The 27,280-nt window shown below is 47.0% G+C and overlaps 1 protein-coding gene across 1 annotated transcript; it reads right to left on the bottom strand.

Moving 5' to 3' along the window:
• Nucleotides 1-17,841: 17,841 nt before the first annotated feature.
• On the bottom strand, nucleotides 17,842-27,057 carry LOC147658883 (BLOC-1-related complex subunit 6-like). Its single transcript, XM_086952066.1, has 2 exons — nucleotides 26,570-27,057; nucleotides 17,842-18,035 (listed from the first exon to the last, which is right to left on the bottom strand). The coding sequence occupies exons 1-2, from the start codon at nucleotides 27,048-27,050 to the stop codon at nucleotides 17,857-17,859; spliced, it is 660 nt and encodes a 219-aa protein (XP_086808192.1). The 5' UTR covers nucleotides 27,051-27,057; the 3' UTR covers nucleotides 17,842-17,856.
• Between the last annotated feature and the right edge of the window lie 223 nt (nucleotides 27,058-27,280).

The following is a 27,280-nucleotide window of genomic DNA, read 5'->3' as shown; positions in this document are numbered from 1 at the left end:
TTTCAAAGGAAATACCCCTTTTCTTCCCAGATCAACAGTCAATGTAACAAGAACTGAAGGGCTTTACATTCATTTACAAAAATGACTGCCAATGTAATTCTGAAAGTCATTTATTGGCATTCAGGGGCTCTTTATTTCATTTTGGTTTGTTTACAACTATAATTTGAGTGACAGCACATACCAGAGGCTAGAAAACTGGAACGAGAAGAGATGCGCAGTAGTAAAGAAAGGCTGTAAAGAAAGTGGTCAGGACATGCGGGTCGGGGTGCGAGAAGGAGGAAAAGCAACAGTTAAAGAGAAAGTTCACCCAATACCTTTGAGAATAAAGTCACCCACAAAACGCAGTCCCCAAACTACCCAGTTATTTCATACTTTCTAACTTCAATGACTGTAAAGTAAGCTTAGGCAGAAGCAACCTTCCTTGCTTTTCTCCTATTTAAGTGGAAAAGCGTCTCACGAGCATAATCGAATAGTTTCTTACCTGTCGGTGTAGTTTTGCAGCTTGATGATCTTTCTGGATTCACTATGCTGTGCATATTCCGCGGTCTTGTGGTTGGGTCCGGGTTCGTAGTCTTTTCTTTGTTTTTTTTTCGTCGCCCAGGTGGGCGTCGGCGTCACCCCTCCTTGGGTGCATTTCCGGTGACGTCGGCATGCTTCCTGCGGAAGCGCCCACCCTTGGGCGCCATCTTCGGATTCTTTTTTCCGTGTTTCTTTCGTCTCCGAAGTGATGGCAATGTTCTATGAAGGTGAAACTTCTTTTAACCGCTTTGTATATAAAGTCCTTTCTGTTTTTTTGTTGTTTTTTTTTACCACCTCTCTCCTCTCCAGCCTCATCTTTCTGGCGGAAGTGGGTGGGTTCGCTAGTGAATCCAGAAAGATCATCAAGCTGCAAAACTACACCGACAGGTAAGAAACTATTCGTTTTGCAGCGTGAATCTTTCTGGATTCACTATGCTGTGCATTGATTTTGTAGCGGTTTCTCATTTCTGTGGCGGCTGGGTGGAAGATGAGCTTTGGTTTTTGAATATGTGCTGGAGCACCTTTTTTCCGACTTGTGCTTCTCTGTTCATCTGAACATCCACGCAGTAGTGCTTCGTGAATGTGTGCACCAAAGCCCATGTTGCCGCCAGGCATATGTCTTGTATGGGTGTATTAGCCAGGAAGGCTATTGTAGCACCTTTTTTCCTAGTGGAGTGGGCACGTGGCCCCTCTGCTAGTTCTTGCCCTGCCCGTTTGTGGCAGAGTTGGAGTGTTTGCGCGATCCATCGTGCAATAGTGTTCTTTGTTACAGCCTTTCCCATGAAACTGTTGGCGAATGACACGAAGAACTGCTTTGTCTTCCTGTGTCCCTTTGTCCTCTCGATATAGTGCATGACCGCCCTTCTGGCGTCTAGGGTGTGTAGGGCTCGCTCTGCGCTATTTGTTGGTTTTTGGAAAAAACTCGGTATCTGTATGGACTGGTTCATGTGGAATTTGGACACCACCTTTGGCAAGAAGTGTGGGTCGGTCCTCATCACCACCCTGTCATTGTGTATTTGTATGTATGGTTCCTGCAGCGTTAGCGCTTGAAGCTCGCTTACTCGGCGTAAGGACGTTATTGCAACCAAGAAAGCTGTCTTCATGGTCAGCATTTCTAGTGAGGCCTTGTGGAGTGGTTCAAAGGGCTCCTTCATGAGTTCCGTCAGGACTATGTTCAAGTTCGATGCCGGTGGCGGCACACGCTTGGGTGGTGCGATCCTCTTCGCTCCTTCCAGGAATCTCTTCACAACCTGTGACGTGAAGAAACTCCTGCCCATCTCACCCCTAGTGTAGGAGACTATCGCTGCCAAGTGGACTCTTAAGGAGGACGAGCAGAGTTTTTTCTCCAGTAAGTGCGTGAGATATTTTAGCACTGTGGAGTCCTTCATTTTATTGTGAAGTCTTTCCTTCCTGCACCATATTGTGAATCTCTTCCACTTTGCCACGTAGCACTTCCGTGTGCTGGGCATTCGTGCCTCCCGAAGGACCCTGAGGGTGCTCTCTGGCAGCCTCAAGTGTGCGATTTCTATGTCCTCAGGAGCCACGCCACTAGGCTCAGGCTCTCTGGCTCTGGGTGCAGTACCTCTCCGTTGTGCATGGAGAGCAGGTCTTTTCTTCTGCCGAATCTGTGGGGTGCACCCTGTGCCGTCTCCATGATCTGCGAGTACCATGTCTGTCTGGCCCACTGTGGTGCGACCAGTATCAGGGTCATGTTGCTCGCTCTGCACTGCTCAGTACTCTGTGTATCAGTGGTATCGGGGGAAAAGCTTAAGCAAATGTCCCGCACCAATCTATCCATAGGGCATTCCCAAGGGACCCCTCTTCGGGTTGTCTGGATGCGAAGCTTTGGCATTTGGCATTCTGGCGTGTTGCAAACAGGTCCACTGATGGCGTTCCCCACTTGTTGAACAACCACTTAGTCTCCTGAGCATTGAGCTCCCACATGTGGGAGGCCGATGTCTGTCTGCTGAGCCAGTCTGCCTGAATGTTCTCCATCCCCGGTAGGTGTATGGCCAGTAGGTCTATCCTGAGGGGGATGGCCCATCTCCATATCTCCTGCGCCAGTGTCGAAAGCATTGTTGACTGTGTTCCGCCCTGCTTGTTGATGTAGAACATAGCTGTGGTGTTGTCTGTCTGCAGCAACACCCTGTGCTTGTGCAGTCTTGTTTGGAAGGCTTTCAGTGCAAGGAAGATAGTTTTCAATTCGAGGTAATTGATGTGCTTTGTCGCATCTGTTGGTATCCACAGACCCCTCACTTTGAGCTCCTCCATGTGAGCATCCCATCCCTTCAGGGATGCGTCTATGGTGATGGTCACTGTTGGTGTTGGGGGTGTTAGAGGCTTTCCCTTTGTTATGTTCTCCATGGTCCACCATGCCATTTCCTTCTGCACTGCGTGCGTCACAACCACTAGATCCTCCCAACTTCCTGAAGCTTGTGACCATTGTTCCTGGAGCCATTCTTGGATGGGTCTCATGTGAAGTCGTACATTTGGTACCAGGTGGATGCATGATGCCATCATCCCCAAGATCTTGCTCGCAGTCCTCACTGTCCGAGCTTGTCCCTTCCGGTAGAGGCGAGTTTCCCTCACCAGGGCCCTTGCTCTCTTGTCGCTGGGGAACACCCTGCCCTGTAAGGTGTTGATCTGTGCCCCCAGGAAGATCTTTTCTTGTTCCGGCTCCATTGACGATTTTTTCCAATGGATGGAGAACCCCAGGTTTATCAGCGTGCTCGTCACTGTATGTGCGTCTGCCCTGCATTTCTGGTACGAGTTTGCTTTCACTAACCAGTCGTCCAGGTAAGGGTATACGTGTATTCCCTGCCTTCGTAGGTGCGCTGCGACTGCCGCGAGGCACTTTGTGAAGACCCTCAGTGCTGATTTTAGGCCGAAGGCTAGTGTTGTGAACTGGTAGTGGCTTTCTCTGACCGTGAACCTGAGCATATGTTTGTGCTTTACGTTCACTGGTATGTGCAGGTAGGCGTCCTTGAGGTCTATCGTGACCATGAAGTCTCCAATCTGCAATTGCGGTAGCACCTCCTGCAGGGAGGTCATTTTGAATTTTTGTGTTCTTATGAATGTGTTCAGGAAACTGAGGTCCAGAATGGGTCTCATTGTCTCGTCGACCTTTGGCACGAGGAAATACGTTGAGTATATTCCCTTGTTTCTTTCTTTGAAGGGAACCCGTTCTATGGCCTTCTTTTGTAGGAGCTCTTTTGCTTCTTCCTGAAGCCGCTGTAGCTGTTCGTTTGCTAGTGGCTTTCTCCTTGGTCTCCTGCTTGTTGGCCTCCCTTCCAATTCTATGCAGTACCCGAATTGGATAATGTTTAGTATCCATTTGTCTGATGTGATCTCTCTCCATTCCTGGAGGTAGAATCTTAATCTTCCACCCACTGGTGTTATGTGGTGGTAGTTGTCCATTTTGTCCTGACCCCTTTGTACGTGCTGCCCCCTGGGATCTTTTCTGTGGGCGGGCACACAGATGTCTTTGAAGTCATTTAGAGGCGGGCTGCTGGCCCCCTCTTTTATGCTGTCCTCGTCCATTTCCTCTCCCTCGAAAGGACTGGCCCCTTGACTGGTACTGCCAGGACTGCTTCTGCTGACTCTGTTGCGCCTGTGAGTCCGCCTGGTGCGTCTGTTGGAAAGCCTGGTGTGAAGTACCTGGCTGGTTTCCACCTCTTCCGCCGGGCCTCCGTGACTGGGTGCCCCTCTTGTTGCCTCTGAACTGCAAAGCTCCCATGGATCGTGCAGTTTCATTGTCTTTCTTTAGTTGACTGAGTTTGTCGTCAACTGTTGTCCCGAACAGCGTCTCGCCGTTGAACGGAGTGTTCAAGATGCTGTGTTGCACCTCTGGCTTGAAGCCCGAGATTCTGAGCCATGCGGGTCTTCTTTCTGTGACACCCATCATCATGAGCATGCTGGAGGTGTCTGCACCATCTAGGGCCGTCTTGAGGCAACAATTTGCCGCATTCTTCCCGTCTTCCACCAGTTTCTCGGCCTTCTGCCTGGCCTCCTGGGGCAGGTCTTTCACCAGTTTTCCTAGCTCCTCCATGATCTGGTACATGTGCCTGTTTATGAGGGCATTGGAATTAGCCATGCGCCATTGGGTCGCGGCATTCCGTTCGATCCTTCTGCCCACTAAGTCCATCCTTTTGCTCTCCTGATCAGGAGACGGTCCAGAGGTAGTGGCCACGTTAGCCCTCTTCCTTGCTGTGGCCGTGATGATGGATTCAGCTGAGACCACGCCTCGAATGTAGGCTGGGTCCTTTGATGAATGCTTGTACTTCTTTTCCGTTCTGGGAGTGACTGCCTTGCATGTTGCGGGCTCCCTGAATGCTTCCATCCCCTGCGCCAAGACGCTCTCGAGCATAGGTAGATACTGGCTCCTTGTTTGCGTGGGGAGTAATGTCTCGAGAAGAAAGTCCGCTTTCTGCTTCTCTTCGTCGAGCTTGAGTTTGAAAGCTGCTGCTGCAGACCTTATCACCGAGTTGTAGGCCCCGATGTCGTCCAGCGGCGATGGCCTCGAGGGGTATGTGTCGACTGCCTCTTCCGGGCTCTCGGTGTCGACATCCAGGTAATCCTCCTCCTGCGGGTCAGAGGTGGCCGACTCTGCGTCCAACCTGCTGTTCTCTTCCTCCTCATAGCTGTAAGCCTCGTAGGGATTCTCGTCCTCTTCCTGGTCGACCATTTCGGCGCCAGGCTCATGTTCCTCGACGCGTTAGTCTTCCTCCTCGACCAGTTCTTGCACGGGTGGCTTGGTCTTGCGGGGAATCGCGAAGGCTCTCATCTTGGCGTCAAAATCGTTTTTCCGCTGCAAGATGTTTTCCATTTCGGCTTCTAGTCGCCGTCTTTTCTTCTCTATCTCGGCCGCGTTGTCCGCGCCGGATTGTTCGGCCCCTCTCTTCGGCGCCTGGCTCGGCTGTGAGATTTTCGGTGCCGAGGGCTTGGACGTCGAACTGGGTTTCGGGTCCCTGGACGGCGTCGGGGCTTTAGGGTCTTTCTCCCTCGACGTCGATCGGTCCCTTTCGGGGACGATCTTCAAAGACTTCTGCTGTTCAACAGCTCTCGGCGCCAGGGACTCCTTCTCAGAGGATCCGCTGGGCCTGTGGGTAGTCGCGGACGCCAGGTGTCTCTGCGTCGGCGCTTTCGGGGTCTTTCCCTCGTTTTTTCGAGACTCAGAGTCTCTCGTGTTTTTGGGGAACGACGAGTCTCCTACCTTATCGGATGTCTTCGTGTAATCGGTCTCTACGACCGTATAGCTGTCGTCTTCGGCGGCAGCAGCGTTGTCCTTCCTCTGAGGACATCCCCAGGCCGTACAGCGATGGCGTCGGGGCTTTTCCTTGGAGGGTGGCGTGCGCTACCCTCTGGCTCTTCCTCACACGAAGGGTCTTCGGGGCGAAGGCGGAGCAGGCGTTGCAGTCCTCGCTTCTGTGGTCTACCGGTAGGCAAAGGTTGCAAACCGGGTGTTGGTCTTTCTGCGCGTACTTGTGGTGGCAGTTAGGGCAGAATTTGAACGGCGTGCTGTCCATCATCGAGTGTTCAGGCCTCCCTGGCCGCGTGGACGTCGACGATCGTCGAAGTCCTCGATGATTTCTCCTTCTTTTCGCCGGTCAGTGGTCGGCGCAGTCTTCTGTAGTCTTTTTCTTTCGATATCTTCTCCAATTTCAATCTTTTCCTAGTACTTTCTCCAAAAATGTCCGGAGCCCATACGGGAACGATCCAGACCCGACCGCGGAAAAAAGAATCTGAAGATGGCGCCCAAGGGTGGGAGCTTCCGCAGGAAGCATGCTGACGTCACCGGAAATACACCCAAGGAGGGGTGACGCCGACGCCCACCTGGGCGACGGAAAAAAAAAAAAAAAAGAGAGAGAGAAACGACTACGAATCCGGACCCAACCACAAGACCGCGGAATATGCACAGCATAGTGAATCCAGAAAGATTCACGCTGCAAAACCATGCTTCGTTCTGTCACGTGTAGAACCGGTGTCGATGCATGGATTGAGGGCCATTCCAAGCCCAATTACCCGTCGGATGCAGCATCCCCTTTAAGCACAGGCAACGCTGGGAGATGGAAATTAAAAAAAGAGCCCAAAAAACGCAAACACTGCCACCAAAAACAAGGACTGGAGAATCAAGCGAGACAACAGAAGGGCAAAAGAGAAAATCCTGACACGGAGCTGGGCTGGAGAACTTCTGCTGAAAGACACGAGGAACGAATGATGGACTCAAAGAAGAAAACAGTAGAGAAGAGCCCCAGGGCACGCTCTCATTTCAAGAGCCCTGCCAACCCCTGGGCAAAGAGGCTCTCTGGGGTACAGGCCAAATAGTGTCCTGCTTATTCAACTAAAACTGCCACATTCGAACTAACAGACAGCACCATGTAAAGAAAGCACCTAAAGACTTATCTACGTCTACTAACGCAGGCAAAACACAGCAGCAAGGCAGAGGGGAGAGGGGAGAGGAGATGGCCTAATGGGCTAGGGCAGTCGCCCTCAAATCTAGGGAACTGGGTTAGAGTCTCAGCAATGATGCTGAACAGCCTGTGATTCCGGGCAAATCACGTAACCTCCCCGTGCCTAACAAAAAAAATTAATGTGTCCTCATTTAATGCAACTGGTGCTATGTAAAACGCTCTAATACCCGATTCGGGTCCAGTTCGTGCTAAATAAAACTCTGCAAAATAAAAAATAAGGCAGGCAAATATCTTAAAGCAAACAGAATGATGCACACACACACACACACGACTGCACATTCCAGGAAATAAAAGCACCCTAAGCAAAAGTAAGGGATAATTAATATCAATGACGCTTCGAAGAACCGTTCAACAGCATACACATAGCTAAATAAGGAAACTAGTGAATCATATAATGCCACAGAGCTCGGACCCTCAAAAGCGAGTCATCAGCAGAGGTTGTGCCCCTCGCCATGACTTGTGCCCCAGTTTCAGACAGAACAGTGATTTACAGATGGTCTTCAGAAATAAAGGCATATGAAAAATACCTGGGTCCACACCTGCTTCCCACAACATCACACTCCTTTCTATTTCAAGGGTAAACCAGATGTGTAAAAGGTACTGGTCAAGAAAGCGCAAACCACCCACAGCACCAATATCTAAGATGCGTGGTCCGCCTATGCCAGAAGGGCACACAATAAAAGCAACCAGTTTCAGCTTTTGAAACTTAATCACAATGATCATGCAATCAAGGAGGTATAACCCTCCCCCACCAAATTGATAGTAAATGGCCAACATCAGGCAGATATACACCACAAGCAACACCAGCAGCCAACGAAACAACATATGATGAAGTTTCATAACTTCAACTTAAGCAACAGGCATACTGTCCAAAAAGTATTACCAGCCACAGCTGGACGCCTGAAATAGGAATTTTGTATTCTTGGTTTCACAAAAAATTCAGAACCTTCTCAACAAGATGTTCCCAGTTCGAAACAACATAATATACAAGAAGAGTCACACAAGGAGAAGATCTGACGAACCACAATCCGAAGAACCTACCGGTGTGGAATTTGAAGACTAACATATCTCAACCATAAAAAGTAAATGTATTGGGCACCTCGTGTATGGGTTAGACAATTCCATTCGCCATAACTTTAACAATGACAATATAATGAATGTATGTAACGGACTTGCCGAATGGACAATGAGACATGAAATGTGGCTTCGTGCGAACAGGGCAGTTGCCGATTTTGACAAAATGAAATATTATCTATGTCTGATACATTACACTTAATCTGAATAGTGATGAACGGGGAGGAAATGCTCCGTCTCACATTGGTTAGAATGGCTTAATATAAATAAGAATGCTCAAACTATGAATGCTGCGGCAGCATACATTCCTATTCTGACTGTTCCTATTTTCTTTGTTGTAACTCTCGTCTGATCTCATACAAGTGCAATTCTGGATTTATCAAGATTCGGAAGGATTACACTATTTGTTATAAAGGATGGATTTGAATCCTAAGATTGGATGTTAACTTTGGAAGAGGACAAGTTTTTACATATTGGGGCCACATTGATGGTAAGGCTGAATGTTTAAAAATACTACCAATTCAACTTTCTTTAACCCTTTCGATGCGGATGACGAGCTCAGCTCGTCATGATGCACGGTTGAGCTGTGCTGATGACGAGCTGAGCTCGTCATAAATAAAGTAATAAAGCAATTTCCAGCACAGGGGGGGGGGGGGGGGGGGGGGGGGGTGAAACGCCTAGCAGCCAAGGTGTTAACATAAACTTTTGGTAATGGGCACATTCTTTCCCTGGAGTCCATATATTAAGGGTATGACATATTAGATTTTTGTCTACCGCAGCCCTTTTTTTAGATGTTATACTCCCTATTTTAAGCATATGACTACATGATGCACTGCTATATCACGAGTGAGAACTTATAGCTGGCATGTGACGATATCTTGCCCAGCAAGGAACATCATTAACACTGGAAACTTCTACAGTGTGAGAATAGGAACGCCAAATTCAAAAACATCAACCGTTATATGTTGCTGCTAATTTCGGGGACTCTATCCATCCACCCAAGAAAAGTGCATATAAGAGAACATTTACAATTGTAGACGCTTGGATTAATGAGCAAAGAGGTGAGAATCCTCACACTAATAGGTGCATGTTTCTCGCACCTGGTGATGGGCATGGTTTTAAACGGTTTAAATATTCCGCACAAAGTCATTCAAACATAACAATTTGCATCTTGAGCTGTACTGTGTGGTCTCTTGGTTCTCTAAGCTTTCAGATGGCCAATATCTCGGTTTGTTTTTTCCACTAGTATAAACATATGGTCTTTGGGAGACTTGATCCACAAGGGTGTCTCTGCCTATATATAATCACTCTATTTGGTTTAAAAGTCTTTTGTATAAAACTAGGTTGATTACTTTGAGTCACGAGGGATTTTGCATGTCTAACTGACATGTTAAATGTTCCAATCAGATTGGAATCAATCACTATCTGATGGATATGTACAAACATCTTCCTTGCAGCCTTGAAAAAGCCCTGTGGGCGAAACGCGCGTCGGCTGCTGTCTTTCCTCTTGTGAACTGTGGAAATTAAAACCAGACCTCAACCTAAGAAGATTTGTTTGGACTCCCTGTTTTTCCTTTGAGACGGTCTGGATTTAGAACATATGGGACGCTGAGACATTACGGACTGCTTTAGAAAAATATTTATATTACCTAAATTTGAAATAATGATATTGGTGTGCTCAGGTGTTGTGCATATATAGAGCACCATTGAAGTTGGTGATAATATGCACTATTACTAAGAGTGCTTCGGAAAGGCAAGAGTGAAATATAGGTCATGGTTTTCAATTCAATTATAGAACTTGCACGTATCCTTCTGAGATTGATATATAGGGCTCTGGAGAGGGCCATTAGTGTGAATGATCGGATTCTAAATCCGGAAATTCACTGCTATGAAGTAGCCACAGAGGATAACCGAACTTGGCCCGACTGTTGAGTTGTTATAAAGGAATTCCAGGGAGCTCTGGCTGAGCTATTGGAGATGGCACAGCGAGTGGTGGGGGTGGGGGGCAGAAGGCCATGTGTTTTCTTTTTCATTTGGGACAGGGAGAAGAGGTCTTCTCATGTGTGCCTCCCCCAATGCTCCTCTTCCAATGGCAGCAGGTGAAAGCAGGGGCAAGTCATTTTGGGGCCACACACAACATAAAACTATAGATCAATAAAGAGTGAATAATAGGCATGTTTTTCACTCCTCGTGCTTTGCTCATGTGGTCTATTCCGGGAAACTCTAAAGCTTTTCCATAACGAGTGTCAGTATTTAAATGACGGGTTACGTCTTGTGGAAACCAGTGATGGGAAAACCCATTTCATATAAAAGTAACCTTTAGTGGCAAGAGGACTCTCTCAACACCAATGTGCACAATCTTGAGTATTTACGCAAGGCCCTCAAAGTAAAATAAACGGACTGAAAACATGAACAAAGAGAACATTTACATAGCCCCTACACAGTAAACATCGCCCAGTGAACAGCAGCCACCGCTTGCATGAAAAATAAATATATGAAAGCTACAAACATTTGAAAAATCACATAAGTTTAGAACTAAACGGAAGAGGCCTCTCAACGCATTTGACGCTAACTATATTACTCATTTCAATGAAATGAGCCTCTGCTTCATGGAACAAGGACAATGCCAGCAGATCTTAAAGTTCTGAATGCTTAGGAAGAGCAAGTCTTTCATGAGAATGCATTAGAAATACTAACTGTGAAAACAACAGGGTGGTGGGTGGAATGCGTGCAAATAGTCTCAGTCACTGGCAATCGTTCGGGGCCAGATTCTAGTCAATCGTTTTCACCCACAATAACATTCAAGATGGAAATATGCAGATCAGAGTTGCCCTGGCGCCAAAAGGAACAGCCCAGACCGAAGAAGCAGCCACAAACCGGTTTCACACTATTTAGGCCTTGTCGTTGAGGTGTAGAGACGGAGTCCTATATCACAGTGAGCATGGAACCAACCTATGGACATACCCATCACATGTAGTGGGGAAACATCCTTTACCACGCAACTTTTACCACGCAGGGCCTATACGACGCAACTTTTACAATGCAAACCATTACAACGCATTGCGCTGGGGGGCACTCTAGGATAGGAAATAGGTTTAATTTACTATCCAACACCTTCCCTACTTTCCACGGGGACTGGAGTTGGAATAGTAAATTAAACTATTCACTATCCAGCGCCCCAAAGCACTATGCGTTGCAAAGGCATGGGTTGTAAAAACCACGTTGTAAAGGCAAGCGTGGTGAAAGCATGCGTTGTAACGTCATACATCCCATGTAGTGTGTCACACTAAGGAAATGAAACAATGGTATCGATGGAATGCTTGCATACTGTCACAGCCATTTCTCGGCCTGTATCCAGTCCATTGTTTTTACTAACTGCAAGCCGAACACACACTTATGCCTGCTATCCAGTCTTCAAGAAAGGGTCTTCAGAGACTCGCAAAATATGGTCTGGTCTATTTAATCCTAGTTTGATGAACCCTCCACGTGAACATTTTGATCCTCCTCTATATCGCAACAGACATTCAGTAACTCACACCAGATTAGCCATGTAATAGTCCAACGGAGCTCTTTTTCCGATGGTTTAAACTCAAATGTTTCAGATTATATAGAGCATGAGATACAATTTATGAAACATATTGCTTTCCCAAAATGACGGAGGTTTGGCAATGGACTAACAATCTAATGACAAGCATCGCCATCACCATGCATACACGAGAACACGCCACATGTCACGCACTCTAACACATGAACAGACTCCCGATACGGTATCTCGAACATTCAGGAATTACAGGTACCAGAAATTTGGTAAAGAGGCTGGGCAGATCTCATGGACTATGAAGCAGAACACTGGCTGGTCCCGCTAAAACTTCTGTTTGCTTGCTATATTCACTACAAAAAACACAGTTGAAGGACAGAATGCAGAACAATGTCTTACATTCATCCCAGTACAAAGATCTGGGCCTAAATCCATCGGTTTTTTTTTGCACTCCACACCACCCTAGGTCAGACAATGGCTATATGCAAATCAGCCTTGACCCTGTGCCTCATGGGAACAGTCCAGCCCGAACTACCAAGCCATGTCTTTCCTAGACCAGAATCGAGCATCCAAGGATCGGTTTCTGGCTATCAGCCTTCTTCAGCCTGGTTCTGCATTCTGTCCATCAACTGTGTTTTTTGCAATTTTCACCCCGAGTGGGCTGGGTATGCTCAGACGTGAGTCCCAGGCTCTCCACTTCACTATGCTCAGACGTGAGTCCCAGGCTCTCCACTTCACTGGAGTCAAGCTATCCAGGCTGAAGAAGGCTGATAGCCAGAAACCGGTCCTTGGATGCTGGATTCCGGTCTGGGAAAGACATGTCTTGGCAGTTCGGGCTGGACTGTTCTCTTGAGGCACAGGGTCAAGGCTGATTTGCATATAGCCAGTGTCTGACCCAGGGTGGTGTGGAGTGCAAAAAAACGATGGATTTAGGCCCAGATCTTTGTACTGGGGTGAATGTAAGACATTGTTCTGCATTCTGTCCATCAATTGTGTTTTTTGCTATATTCACTAAGCACTTCTTCCAAGGTCTCACTGCTGACCGTACTGATTGTGTGTTGCTGGGGTCCAGCTCTCCTGTAATCTCCTAGTGGCATAACACACTCCAGCTATATGCAATGAACGATGACCGTCCTCTGCAGAGTTGCGTGAAATGTGTATAGATTATGCTCAGCACAGTGATTTTCCACAGCGAAAACAAAGACCTGTCTGACTCAAAAAACCTTACATATGTCATAGATGGACAATCTTTTCGATTCAATAAACCTGGCGTGTGAATTTGGGGGCGTTGTTCAGAGCTTGTTACCAGATGAAGAGTAATGAGTATACAGGGTGCACAGCTGTAGGAAGCCGGCTCTGTATATACTATACCAACAAGGGTATAGTGTGCAGAGTCCATGGAGTCCCCACAGGTATGGCAGAGGATAAAGTAGATAATATAGGACTCTAAAGTTAGTGATAGCTGGGCGGAGCAGTTCGGCTTATCAGAGGGTAGAGTTCAGCATTTATTGTACACAATTAGGCAAGAAATTATGTTACAGACTCAAAAGACTAAATTCAGACCACCTGTAAGTACAAAAAGTTGATACATTGTTATTTTATTACTAGAACAAAGAATCACTTAGTGCCGGTAAATTGAACAGTTTGAAAATGTAGCAATATTTTTTCGATAATGCAGTTGTATACTTTACAGTATTGAGAGGGCTTTCTAAAGTTGTCAAATACAGTGATATGCTTTTGCAGCAATATGGTTAAACAGTTCAACGCAATAGATAGGACTCCCGGTTTTTATTACATTTTTTTTTGCATCTGTATTTATCCATATTTACTTTTTTGGCCATCTTACAGGTATTTACCCAGATTTATTTTGTGTTTTGAGCATCTATTAAGATGTCAAATGGTATGTTTTCATATTTATCGAACTGTTCGACATGGACTCAGATGTGGATGGCTGCCGGGTTTTAGCAATCTAAGCAGCCACATATAACAACAAGCATTGGCATAGCCAATAGGTCTCGCCTTTGGGACCTTATAAGTATTTAGTTATGAAGCACAATATCCTTGTTGCAACAACAACAACTGTTGCATGGCTAAACACTTATAAGGGCCCAAAGGCGAGACCTATTGGCTATGCCAATGCTTGTTTTTAATATGAAGAGTGGGCATGCCATAGCTGGCCTGCTTTTGTTGTTCTGCATGTTACTGGCACCTATGCATAATATCCGTACTGCCCCTGCTTGTATTGCACTCACGGTTTCGGTCATGCATGTTACCACTGTCACTAATGCTGAAACACAAGCTCCCATTCTCTTGCAGGGGCTGGGCATGCCACAGATAAATGTTTCTATACATAAGTCTTGACTGGGACAGCCGTTAGGTGATGCTTGTAATGACTGGAACACTGAAATACTGTTAAGTAACCCTACTGCCAAGACCTACGAGTTGGACAGACAGCTCTTAAAGCTCAACAAGAAAGACATTCCATGAAGAACTGGATACAAATGAAAAACAACTCATCACAAAATAAATCTTGCTGACATCAATGTAAAAACTATGAGACTTATTTGTGACCAATCATATTGCCACCTCTGTAAACCAACTCACCTGTGACAACATACTAAGGCTCAACAAGGAAAGAACACTGCAGCCAGGACTCAACCAATCAACAATGAGGCTGGGGACCCTGCACAATCTGAGTTACTGTTAATATTCGGTAACTCGTTACAGCCCAGAATACATTTAGGTAAATACCGGAGCTCTGAAGGATTGCAGGTGCATGCATGAGTACTTGGTCCAGCATTGGTTTATTTCATTATAAAATCAGAACTACAAGTCCCAGAATGCAAAGGAAAACCCGGATCGGATTACCTACTCTGACATGGTGCTGGAAAAAAGTGAGCGCTGTGCAATAAACTTTCACTGAGGGGCGCAAATAAATGTAATCTGGATTATTTGATATTTTATCCCATAAAACTACAAAGCACTCAGTTGTCCAGGTATCTATGGATAAAGTAGTCAAAGAGCATGCGTTTCCCTTTGCCAGCAAATATCGATTTAAGTTCAAAATACTGTTAATAGCATCTTCCTTGAAAATGACTTGTAGTAATATTGGATTACAATGGTAACTCGTTTGATGCATTTCTTCATCCATACTTAAATAAGACTACATTGCCCAGAATACGTTAGAGGAAATTTAACAAACTAAAGTGTAGACAGTTTTGCTGTTGAAACAACCGCCACTAACTTTGGGCTTAGTAGTAGCGTGCTATTCGCCGCAAAGTGCTTCAACGCCTCATCTGGAAAGTAAGGGCTCTATACATGCTAATATAATTCTATCTTTACTAGCTCAGAGACGTGAAGAATTATTGGAACTATCGGGTTAAGTGATAAGAGAACGGTAGCGGTTTCACAATCAAAAGCATAGCCAGGAAAGGAGAAATACTTTAGCACTTTCCCAGAAAGTCTTGCTGGCTTAAATTCAAATTGTTCCATTTTTTAAATACTATGGGGCACATTTACAATAACTGGCGCATCCCCAGGGATGCGCCAGTGATTGTGCGCCGCAGCTCCGCCACCGCTGGTGCGCTGCATTTACAATGCGGCGCATCATGGGGCAAAAACAGCACAGATGAGTGACGCATCTGTGCCGTAAAGGTGGCGCATTGCTGGAGTTGCGGCGCAAGCCCGACGCAGCTCCAGCAAGGCTCGGGGTGCCCTCTCTGTCTAATGCTGCATCAAGCCTTACGCCTGCTTCAAGCAGGCGCAGGGTTTTGACGCAGCATTGGCCTAAAAGTGACTGAATGAAATCTTGTAGATTTCACTCAGCCACTTTTGCGAGGCGCGCCTGCCCCGGAATGCCCACCCTGCGGCGCAGGGCTTTACAACGTGACGCATCTGCCTAGATGTGTCACGTTGTAAATGGGTCGCAAGGATGCGCCACGGTTACGCCGCTGTTGCGTGATGCAAACGTGGCGCAAGTCCAACATAAATCTGCCCCTTTGTGCCGAGACATTGCGCGTGACCTGCTAGTCATGGGACCTGCCCAGGAACTTACGGCACAAAGTTGAAATGATGCTTGGACGGCTTGATACTCCGGAAAAACGCGCTTTACTTGTGAGGAAGAGGGCGGGCGGGTTGTGTGTGTAGAGTTAATGAGCCATTATGAGCAGGTGGCGGCTCTGCGCGGGCCAGCACGCGTAACCGCAAACTCGAGGCCAGCAAAAGTGTGCGGTCGGACTTTTAAAAGCCCACTTACTAAATGTCTCTCCAGCGCATGCGCTGGCTCTGGCTAGACCTAAAAAACTACACCCATAGGTACATATTAGTGTTATATTACAAATATATGTTAACATATGCCTGTATTTAAATCTGACCCTGTTTTGTAACTCTTCATTCCGTCTGTCTGCTCAACTGTTTGGAATTCATGAAAGACAGCATGGACACTTCCTCAAAATTCTAAATTGTCAGTATTTTTCAGTTTTTTTTAAATAAATACAGACAAGAAACACATTTCTTTGTCTGTCATTTTATACAGGATAACAATGTTATGAGATTTGCAGGTAAGTGCTCAACTTACTTCCCCAGGGCTTTGGGGGTTTAAGACCACATAGGGTAAGGCTCAAGACCAGGGAGGTAATGCACGACTAGCTGCACAGGGGTAGCCGGGTGCAGAGATCACTGGGCCCAATGCTATCCAGTGGAGCCAGGGGTACATCGAAGAGGTACAGTTTGCAGGTAGATACCCGCGTTTTTAGGGCAAATGCCTGGGGGGTGGGGGGAGCTGCACCACCAGGGGCGGGAGGGTGCATGGTGCAAATCAGTGTCCGACGCCCAATGCTTTTGGAGGTCATCTGTTTCAGAAAGAGGCTGCAGGCTTGGACCAAGAAGCTGGACGAAGGCGACCAACGGCTAGGCAGGTAAGTTGGATAGCTGGGCGACACCTGGGCACTGTCGGCAGAACCCCCCAAAGTCGGGTGGGGGGCTGAGGATGGAGGGGTACCTTTTGGTGTAAGGCTTCTTTGGCTGGATGTGGTCGGGTGGGGGACCCTTAGAACAGAGGATGCAGGTGTCGGGGTGGGGGGTCATGGGGAATGTGACTGGGACTGTGACCCTACCCCTAACGAGAGATTCCTCGTGGAGTAGCTGACAAGCCCCAACACAGAAATATTTGGATCTTCAACTAAATAGGGGGCAAAAATATTTGTTCTACAGTTAGCTACAAGATGACTGATGACAGCAAAAGGGGAATAAAAATACGTATTGAAAGAGGAAGTTGGTTTCTGCAAAGCATTGCTCAAGGAGGAAACACAGTCTGCTAAACACCAAGAGTATGTAAATAAATATTTTACTGGTTCACTTTTATTTAAAGCATTGCATTTTTAATAAACTGATGTTCAGATGTTAATCTTAAATAAAAAATGAAGTGTCAGGGAAGCCAGTAGAAAGTTCTGTCAAGCTCACTTAACCATATTTATGTCAAGCTACCTGCTGCAACAAAATGCTGTTGATAAATCACTATGCAACAAGCATCTTCTACAAAAAAAAGAAAAAATAACGGGTAAAAGACTAAAACTGCACTCTAATTTTGTTTTCGGGCGTTTTTTGCACTATGTCAACTATAATTTGCTTTATTTTCAGGCTTCCCATTTCGGTCACTTGGTATTGAACTTCTGCGGTTCACCTAGGATTTATGTTTAAAAGTGTGCATTTGTTTGCACCATATACCACGGCTGCTCACTGCTTTATCTCGGTTGAGAAATATTGGTAAAGATAGCGCGTGAATGTGCACAGCAAACTGAATTTATATTAGGAAGGATTATTTAACAAAGACAGCATGATTGTCATAAGGAGTTGCAGACTGGGAACCCATTTAAAATCAACCCAGAGGCATAATATATTATTCCAAGAGCCTGACTATTTAAAGTGTGCGCATCAGACCGAAATAGTTGGTTTGTGCTCAAATAAACCCATCTCCTTGATAAACAGGCATTGGCCTTCCATGGATGAAAACGGAGTCAGAACATGAATCAAGCCGCATTACAAAGAAGGTGAGAGTACCTGCTGACCTCCCCTACTCACAACACAGCTGCTTCACAGACTCATTTAGGCTGGATTGTTACAGACATAGCGGTGAAGACTCACACCTCCTTGTTTAATGCACACAATCATATCTGAGCCATCCAAAATAATGAGCCCGCATACAATACAGTGTGTGTACAACTCCTCTATACAAAACATAATTTTGCTTTATAGGTTTCACAATAACACAAGGGAACTTACATTCTGAATTGTACAATTTAAGCTCTTCATCATTTGATCCACCTTGTGAGCGACATCTTGCGTGAGCTTTTCCAGGTCCTTCAGCACGTCTGGGTCTATGGGAGGGATGTCTGCTTTGTGCCTCTGTAGGCCTGGACTTTGGATCGAGTTGTCAGCTACAAGTGAAAGAACACCACAAAATTAAAGAACAATAGTGAATAAAATGTTACTTTAAATATCTTGGATAAACTGTGTATCATGACTATTAGAGCCAAGAAAGTCCCAGAAGCACAACATTTTAATGTAGGGTGTTTGCCAAATAAAATTTATGAAGGGGCGCTTTATCACTAGCTAATTCACATCAGTGTGAATCTTGGACCCAGGATAAGTGCACCAATCTGCATCTATCTGAAGACAGACTAAAGGTTCAATCTCTACCAATGAACAAACATCAGAAAGGGGGAGGAAGGTTCATCTGTTCGCTCATGATGAACAATGTACGGAAAGCAGAAAAGCCACAGTATCAGACACAAAATGGGTTGTTAAAAAACCTAGAACTAAATGTTATGTTTTTGGAAATGTACTGAGCGCACGTACACCGAAAGAAAAGGTCTTGTGGCGCTGAGGTAGATAGAGGCAGTTGCTATCAAAGTTAGTCATAGGCCTGCTTAATTAACCAAGTTTTCAATATTTTCCTAAAACGTTCGTATTTCATCAAGGATCTTATCTCAAGGAGGAATGAATTCCAAGTGAAGAAAGCAGACACTCCCGATTCCATGCACTGATCAAGGTTACGTTTTTAATGCTTGCGTTATGCCGACAACATTCAGCCATGACGGGCAGGAAAGACATCTGCCGAATGTGCTGTTAGACCAAACTAAATAAACAGAGCAGGAATGTGTGCACAACAACAGGGAGAGGCAAATGTGCGCTTGCGAGGACACTGGCCTTCACTTTGGTGGAAACAAAAGTCCACAAAGCCATAGAGTGAAAAAGTACATATAAGCAAGGGAGGCGTAAATCGAAAGGAGAGTCTGCCCAACTAGAATGCAATTTGATGCATCACGGAACCTCAACTGGAAAACAACTTCCCTACAGGGACTTATTAGCAACGAAAACACTTCACTAAGGCTCTACCTCCCATGGCCCTTTATGTTCTGCCAAGATGTGTTCAAGAAAGTTAGGCACAACAAAAGAAGCAGAGTTGTTACAAAAAAAAACAAGGAGGCACGTCTGGTGAGTGGTGTGCGATGTGTGCGCGATGCAAGGGTGCCCGTGAGCGATGCGCTTAATGGGCCATGAGGAGAGAGGAAAGGCAGATGGAGCCTGTGCGTGTATCGTGCGTGTAACCGCACGCTTTAGACCACACAAAGAGCATGTGGTCAACTTTTTGAAGCCCACTTACTAAAAGTCTCGCCAGGCGAGACCTAAAAATCTACGTAGAACCAATGGAAAACAAAGAAGTGCTGATACTTGAAATGTGCCCGAGCGGGCCTTACGTATGCTTTTTTCAAGAGAGAGGTGAACGACTCCATCACAGCGGCATTCTATCAGTTTTATATAAAGCATTTTTGCTCCTTTACTGCTCAAAACTGTTGTATGCATTTTCTTTCCGTGTTCAGATTGGGGGTGGGCAGAATATTCCGTTGCTCCAGCGGAACAGTGGAAACTCCACATTACTCTTGGTAAACTGAGCTCTGGACAAATTCTGCCACCAGAACAGTAAGTTGGTGCGTGTGAGCAATATTTTGAGCCCTCTAGCATGATGACCAGTCCCTAGGAGGCCATTCAGCAAGATTTGTCTAGTGTGGGAAGTCACAAGGCTGCTGTCCGAGTGGAAAATCTACTTGAGCAACAGCAAAATCAACTTGAATAGCTGCATCCTCTGGCGCGCTGAATGGTGCAATTCGTACTGGATTTTTTCAGGATGGAACTTGCTCCCGCCGGCATGCCTATTTCTCCCCACCTACCGAACTCCATGGAATCTCACTGAGTTTTTATGTAATCATGCATAATTCTGCCGAGTCAAATTTCACGAGTTCCACCCACTTCTAATTTATATATGTATAGCCAATCCATTCAGCAATGTAATGTGCCCTTATGTACATTGACACGCAGCACATTATACAAAACAAACATATTAAAATGTAGAAAACCAGAACAAGGGGACCCTACTTACTACGGAACCAGGGTTATTAAATTGTTATCAGAAACAGTGGTTCCTGTGGAATGATACTGTCTATCTTGATATTAAGATGCGCAATCGCAATATAACGGGTTAGAGTAATGTCAGAGGAAGAAGGAACTACATACACCAATGGTATAGTATATCACAGTGGATTTTATATCACAAAACAAAGGGAGGACGAAATATATACAATGCCCAAAAGTATTGAAACACAGTTGTGCGTAGTGTCCCCAGTGAAAACAGGAACCTAAAATATTGGTGCTCAATATGTAACAGTTTTTTTTACACTGTTTCCAAAATCACGTCATTTGACGACTGAGCAAGGCTGATTCACGCTGCCTTGCAGTCTGCGCGTTGGACCATCGAGCGCTGAGGGAACTGTGGCATTTACACTCCAGGACTTTGATCTTCAGCGATTACTTAGCAACAATGAAGGCTACGGCCACACGATCCCGAAGGCTAACCACAATTAGATTAGAAATTTATCGATGATACCCAATCCACCTTATTATTAAGGACACTGGAATTTTTTCTAGGCCGGTGAACATCGCAATAGAGTCCCCTACTATACTATCAGCATACACAAGATGTAGTGTACCACCACCTGCATCCTAGCGTTGTGCTATCCTTTGACTGGCAGCCCCTTACTCCACTCACTTGGGTACCCGGCTGGGTCCCATTGCGAGTATCTTCTTCTTTTAATTCACTCACGTGTGGCAGACACTCCTCACGCAGCTGCGCAGTCTAATCACCAGATGTCCCTACATCCTTAGGCCCTGATGAGACCCAGCACTGCAGAGTGTCGGAACGTCGTTGACACGAAGATGAAGCGAATCATTAACATGCGTGTATCACTGTATATAGCTGCTGTTTACACTGTATACATTTAACCCTTTCGATGCTCATGACGAGCTCAGCTCATCATGAGGCACGGTTGAGCTATGCTTATGACAAGCTGAGCTCGGTATGAAACAATAGTATTCATAAAAGTTCAGCACAGGAGGGGAAAAGCCACAGCAGCCAAGGTGTTAATGGTCGACTTTCATAGTATTTTGGAAACTGTAAAAAACTGAAGCACCAATATTTTAGGTTCCCGTTTTCACTGGGGACACTACGCACAACTGTGTTTCAATTCTTTTGGCCATTGCATATATTTTGTCCTACTTTTGTTCTGCGATATAAAATCAACTGTGATATACTATATCATTGGTGTATGTGGTTCCTTCTCCCTCTGACATTAATCTAACCAGTTATATTGCGATTGTGCATCTTAACCCCTTCCGTGCTCCCGTCGGCCAGCACTCCCTCCCCAGTGCAGCACACGACCAACAGCCGACGCAGCCCCACCCACCCTTTAGAACGCCTGCATTGCGGCGGAAAAACCGCTGTGGTTAAGGCGTTAATATCAAGATAGATAGTATCATTCCATATAAAAATGTAGGGCACAGAGTCAAATGGGTGAGTGGTGGCCTAGATTTATCCTTTAGAATTTGTGTATGGGAGTGTGGGGCAAAGCAGTCACTGCAGAAGTTTGTGGAGGGGACATGAGAGAGACAATAGATCTTGTGAACAGAGGTCAACTTTATGCAGGTGTGGGAGGGTGAGAGAAGCTATAGGATGGCAAGAGGGTTGAGAGGTAAGGGGTGGAAGTTTCAGATGAGGAGGCTAAATTTGTATGTTAAAGCCTTCGAGAATCAAATAAGCAGAATGCAAAAAAATGAATTAAAAAGGGAACACTAACTTTTTTCCGTTTTGTGATCAATAAAACTACCTTTTACTTATTAGCCAAAATAGCCCCTACTACTGTGAAACTGGTGGCTTATATAAATATGAACTGGCACCCACAGTATTTGACACAGTGGCATAAAATCAGTCTGTATATCCAACTGTAAAAATGCTTGGGGTTAGTGGGGATGTGCAGTATCGGGGGTCCTGCTTTCATATGCTCCATGGAGGCGGGGGTGTCCTGGCTCCTGTCCGCTCCGACCGACACTACAAGGGGGTTGCAATGTGTTGTTGATGCAAGTTATTGCCACTTAAGAATCGGGGTCAAGAAACCAGACCTTTTGCAGAGGCCTCATTTTTGTTATCACTATTCCGATGTACAGCCTACACGACTCGAGGTACCAAAAAGCACAGAATTGGAGGCGGGTTGCCTCTAAGGAGTCGGCCATCTTCAGCTGCTTACAATTCCAGTCGGATGTTTACATTGCTTGAATTTACACGCAATTATCTGTGAATTTATTAGCCTGCTGTTTAAAGATGGGCCGCCAATTATTTGTCTCAATGGCTCTTCTCAAATGTTGGAAGCATTCACTACAAGGGAGGCCTGGCTTATTTCTTCCAATGTGATCATGTTCGGAAGGGAGCTGATGACTACCAACCAAATGTATTCTACAGACCCTCCAGCATTTCGCGATTTCGCGATTTGCAAAATAATCGCGAAATCAGCTGAAGGGTGCAATGGCCGCGATATTTAACATTTTTGCCGCGAAAATGGACTCCGGCTGGCAGCAAAAAAAATGGTGACACCTTATTGGCTGTACGCGCACACGTCACTACGTGGCACTGTACAGCGGTAATCGCCGCCTCTTTACTCCTGCTGCGCGCCTGTACCGCATTAGGGGATTTAGGTCCATGCGCTTTGGAAGATGAGGCGAGTCTCTGAGAAAGCCGTGTTTGAATTTCGGCTTGAGAAAGTGCTCTTTCCGTTTGTATAAATAAAGCCACATTTCGGAAGATTACGGAGAGCGCAGGGCTCGGTACGTGTAGAATTACAACCCTTCCTCCCCCAGGAAGCCGAGTACTTGAAAGTTCTGTGGGGCAGCGGGAACTTCTCCTACCCACCCTCCACCCAGCTCCCTGCGTCTCCCCTCGTCCGAGCTTGCTGGAAGAAAACCGTGACCTCAGCACGCGGTTCTTGCCTTCTCTCAAGTTTCATTTATTCGTTCCCACATTTAATCAATGAAAAATAGGAGAGGAACATTTTTTGGGGAAGGCATCTTTCTCGGGCATTTTCTGTTCCGTCGGCAGGTTCAGGAATTAAGGGGGGGGGGGGTAGAGCATTGCTGGTCAGTGGTCCGTGGAGCCCTATGCCCCCCATCCAAGCTTGCTGAAGGAAGCCCGTGACTTCAGCAAGCGGTTCTCATCTCCTTCATTCGTTGCCTTGTGAAATGGATCCAAAAAAGAAAGAAGCATTTTGTTGGAAATGTGGTCTTTCTCTGGCATATTATGTTCGAGCTGCAGCCTCGGGACGGCAGGGGTAAATAAATACAAGATACATTACAATACATGGGAAATAACTGCATGCAACTAGACATAGTGTTTGCAAAGTGACCAGTGTTTTCTGTCCCATGCAAAGACATTAGCGCCACTTCACAGAGTGGGCCAGATAATAGCGCTGTCATTTTAAACATTTTAAACTCTTTCCTGTAACTGCATTGTTGTTGGAAGAGAGGGTGAGGACATGATGTCTCCATGGTCCGAGGTGTCCCTGACGTCTTCATGGTCAGTGCTCAGTGGGGTCTCCATGATCAGGGGCGTCTCTGGGGTCTTCCTGTGCTTGACTGAGCCTATGATCCTGGAATGTTACCGCCAAGGAGAATATAGCAAATAAACTCTAATACCGTTAATAATGCCTATTGCATAGTTAAATACTCTGCTTAATTAGTTTGCATAGATTTAAGGCTAAAAAGGAATGATTAACAGTAAAATAAAGTGCCGCAATAATGCCGCTAAATTTTCATTTTTGTGCCGCTAAATTTCCATTTGTGTGCCGCTAAATTTGCAAATCTATGCCGCTATATCCTGGGGGGTCTGATTCTACAGTGTCTCTGGTGTGTTCTCGTTCGGCCATGGTTGCCACTTCGTAGTGGCAGATCAAATGATCCAAAGGATTGTCTTGTCCTAGATGGTACACCACCTCGAAAGAGTGCTCGTGAAGTTGCAAAAGACACTTCTCAATCGGAGGTGATGGCTTGGATTCGGACCCTTGAAATAGGGGTACCCGAGGTTTGTTATCAGTGCACACTAGAAAGGTGCTTCGCAGAGGTAGAGGTGGAAATGGCTACAGCCACATAGCACTGCGATTGTCTCCTTCTCTATTTGGAAATACCTCTGCTCAGTTTGACAGAGCTCGACTTGCATATGCAACCCACACCAAGATGTCATTAAGATGCAACCTGTTCAGTTTTCTTGGTCGGATCATAATACTTCTCAGTGAGGTCGGCTGACAGGGTTACCTCTGAACTGTTGAATGCTTCTTTTTGGCTTACCTCACATACTCACAGAGTACACATTTTTGGCAGGTCTCTCAAAGGTTTGGTCAGATCCGTCAAGTTCTGTATAAACCTACCACACAGAAGGCGGCCAAGTCCCAGAAACTCAGGACCTTGGAAACAGTTTACAGGAAACTCCCTGACTGGAGACCTTGGACTTTGTTTGGATCAGGTCAGACATCCTTCTTGAAGAGACCATATCCAAAGAACGTGATACTGTTCACAAGGAATTTGGACATCTCCAGGTGGACAGTCAGCACACTGTCTCTGATCCGTTCAAACAGCGCTCACATGCATTCATTGTGCTGTTCAGTGGAAATGCCATTGACCAAAAAGTCACCACCGACATTAAATATCCACTGCAGACCAGACACCAATTCTTTGATACAGTTCTGAAAGACGCACTGGCAATACTGATGTTCCGTTGACGCTATTGCAGCAATTCTACATGGGTAGAAGACGTTGCTATACATCTTGACTCTTTGTTTAAATAGATTTGAAAGTATCCTGATTTCAAGTATACTTTGGGGCTCCACTTCGGCAACAATATCATCTACCATCGGTGCAGGCGGTGTTTCCTCTTTATAGCCTGAATTGGCATCCGCATTCCATCACACATGCAGACAAGGCTGGGTTGTTTTGCACCAACAATTGGGAGAAACCCACAGAGAGGTCCTCCAATCTTTTCTATGATGCCTGCAACGTGCATCTTTCCCAGCTCTAGCCATACTAGTAGTAGAACATGAAACCGGACTTATATGTGGCAAAGGGCCAAAGGCTGGATTACGGGGGTCAATATGTAATTCACCCCACTTCCCCTTGAGGCAGCCAATGTCACAGATCACATCTGCAGATTCTTTCAGCATTTGTGCAATACCTTGTTGCATTTCAAACACAGCAACGAGCATCGGGGATTTACGGCGCTTGAGACAACATTGCCTGCAGACATGTTTTAAATGTCTATATTTTGATCTAAGCGGCTTCGTTTCACATGGCAGCCGATTTCTGTGTGTTTGTAAATGAAAGCAAAAGAAAATGAAAACTACCACAATTGGAGTTGTGCGCCCAAGAAAAACGAAACAGAAATCGAGGATATTCAATCCAACACCCGTTCCTGGCTGCGACTGAGGCAACACGAGGGTCGATCAGCGCTCCTGTGCTAGGTCACAGGCTGAGCTCCGCTCCCACACCTAGACACCCCCTCAGCGGGGCTCGGCGACCCTTCAGTGACTCACACGGGTCCATGCCGCCGGTACTCGATGGCCTCCTCTCCACCCGGCCGCACTTCCTCTTCTGATCGCTGGAGACAGAGTCAGCGCTCACTTCCGCCATCAGACAGGAGCTGTGCAGCCCAAACTCCCCAGACACGACTCTGGCCCCAGGCGCCCTCTCACGCGCCTCCTGCTACTCACCTGCCCCAGCCCCTCCCTCTGCTCATGGGTTAAAGACACTCAGGGGCCCAATGGCTGTGGGACCTCGAACAAACGCCTGGTCTGAAGATACCTCTTGTGCCTCCCACAGCTGTGCACGCCAGCCCCCCGCTCACACGCCGGCTGCACTCCCCCTCCCTAGGGTCAGCCCTCAGTTACTGTCCACGGTCCTGGCACACCCACTACCGGGCCCTGCACGCCTCCCCCACCGACACCCCCTGCACTCAGCGGCCAGCTCCTGCAAAGCCCCCAAGCTGTCTTCGTTAGGCCCGATGTTACATTTCATAAAATAGTCAGACGAGGTGAATTAAGTTATGCATTTATTGGTTATAAATACATTGAACCATTATGTTAAAGAGCCTGGGCCACCTGACTCCAAATGGAATAGGAGTCATGTTGACCTGCCCCAGCAGGCCTCTACCTCCCCACCCCACGCAAACTTTGCCCCCCACTCGCCCCTCCACCATCACCATCCTTCAGTTACAAGCACCTCCTTCACTGTCCAAACTCTGCAGCCCTCTCCCTCATCCCCGCTCTTCATTCACTGTCCACGCCTGACTGCTCTCTCCCTCAACCCTCGCTCACCGTCCAGACCCTGGAGATCTACCCCTCCTTCTTTCCATCCCCATTAGTATTCTCCCGGACCACCTACCCTCACTCACCCACCAGCCCACTACCCCCCCTCACTCACCCTCCAGCCCTCTACCTCCCTCCCTGTGCTACCCCCACCTCAAGCTCTCCCTCCTCTCTCACAGTCCAGCCCCTGCAGTCCTCTCACCCTCCAGCCCCCCTCTCACAGCGTCCCCCCCTCTCACCGTCCAGCCCCTGCAGGGCCCCGTGCAGCGCGCTCAGCCGGATCCGCAGCTGCAGGTTGTTCGCCGTGAAGTGGGTCAGGTCGCCCTCGTGACTGACGGTGCCCTCGAGCTCCAGGGCGCTGGAGATGGTGGCTCTGCGGCCGGGCTCGGCCTTGCAGGCCCGGCTGATGCCATCCAGGCTCCGGCTGTCCTGCAGCCTCCCCAGGCCGGCGCGGGGGCCCGGCGGGGCCCCGTTCATCTCGGGCCCCCGGGAGCCTCCGCTCCCGCTCCGGATGCGCACCTCGGCCATGACATGCTGCGGAGGGCCCGCGGGCTCCATGGGGTCACTGCCGCCCCCACAGGCCGCGCCGCCTCCCCATGAACCGGCCCGGCGCAGCAGCTGTTCCTCCGGAGCTCCCTGGCGAGGCTTCTGATTGGCCAAGGGAACTACTTCCTGTTTACATCCTACACCGGATATCCGGTCATAAAATGTGTTCACCATAGAGAGGGCGAGACCGTGACCGTCCTGCATGCTGTGGAACCATCCTGACTGTGCTCGCGTACACCATAGAGAAGGACGCGGCCGGCTAGACAAGACCCGTGACACTTCCGCATGTCAGACCTTCCTGGCTGTGCTCGCGTACACATGGGTAGTAACACAAGACCCGTGGTCGGCGCGGCCGCCATCTTGGAGGTGCCGGTCCCAGATCGAAGATTAAGACTTTTGGATCA

This window comes from Lissotriton vulgaris, unplaced genomic scaffold, assembly GCF_964263255.1.
Source record: "Lissotriton vulgaris unplaced genomic scaffold, aLisVul1.2 SCAFFOLD_2725, whole genome shotgun sequence".
In the NCBI taxonomy this organism is placed as follows: domain Eukaryota; kingdom Metazoa; phylum Chordata; class Amphibia; order Caudata; family Salamandridae; genus Lissotriton; species Lissotriton vulgaris.
The sequence above is the reverse complement of the archived record's forward strand: the minus strand, read 5'-3'. Positions and strand labels throughout refer to the sequence as shown.

Coding starts and splice junctions, on each gene's coding strand:
- LOC147658883 (XM_086952066.1), bottom strand. CDS start 27,050: ATGGTGAACACATTTTATGACCGGATATCCGGTGTAGGATGTAAACAG. Junction 18,036..26,569: donor GGCCCTGCAGGGGCTGGACG/GTGAGAGGGGGG, acceptor TTTCACTTGTAG/CTGACAACTCGATCCAAAGT.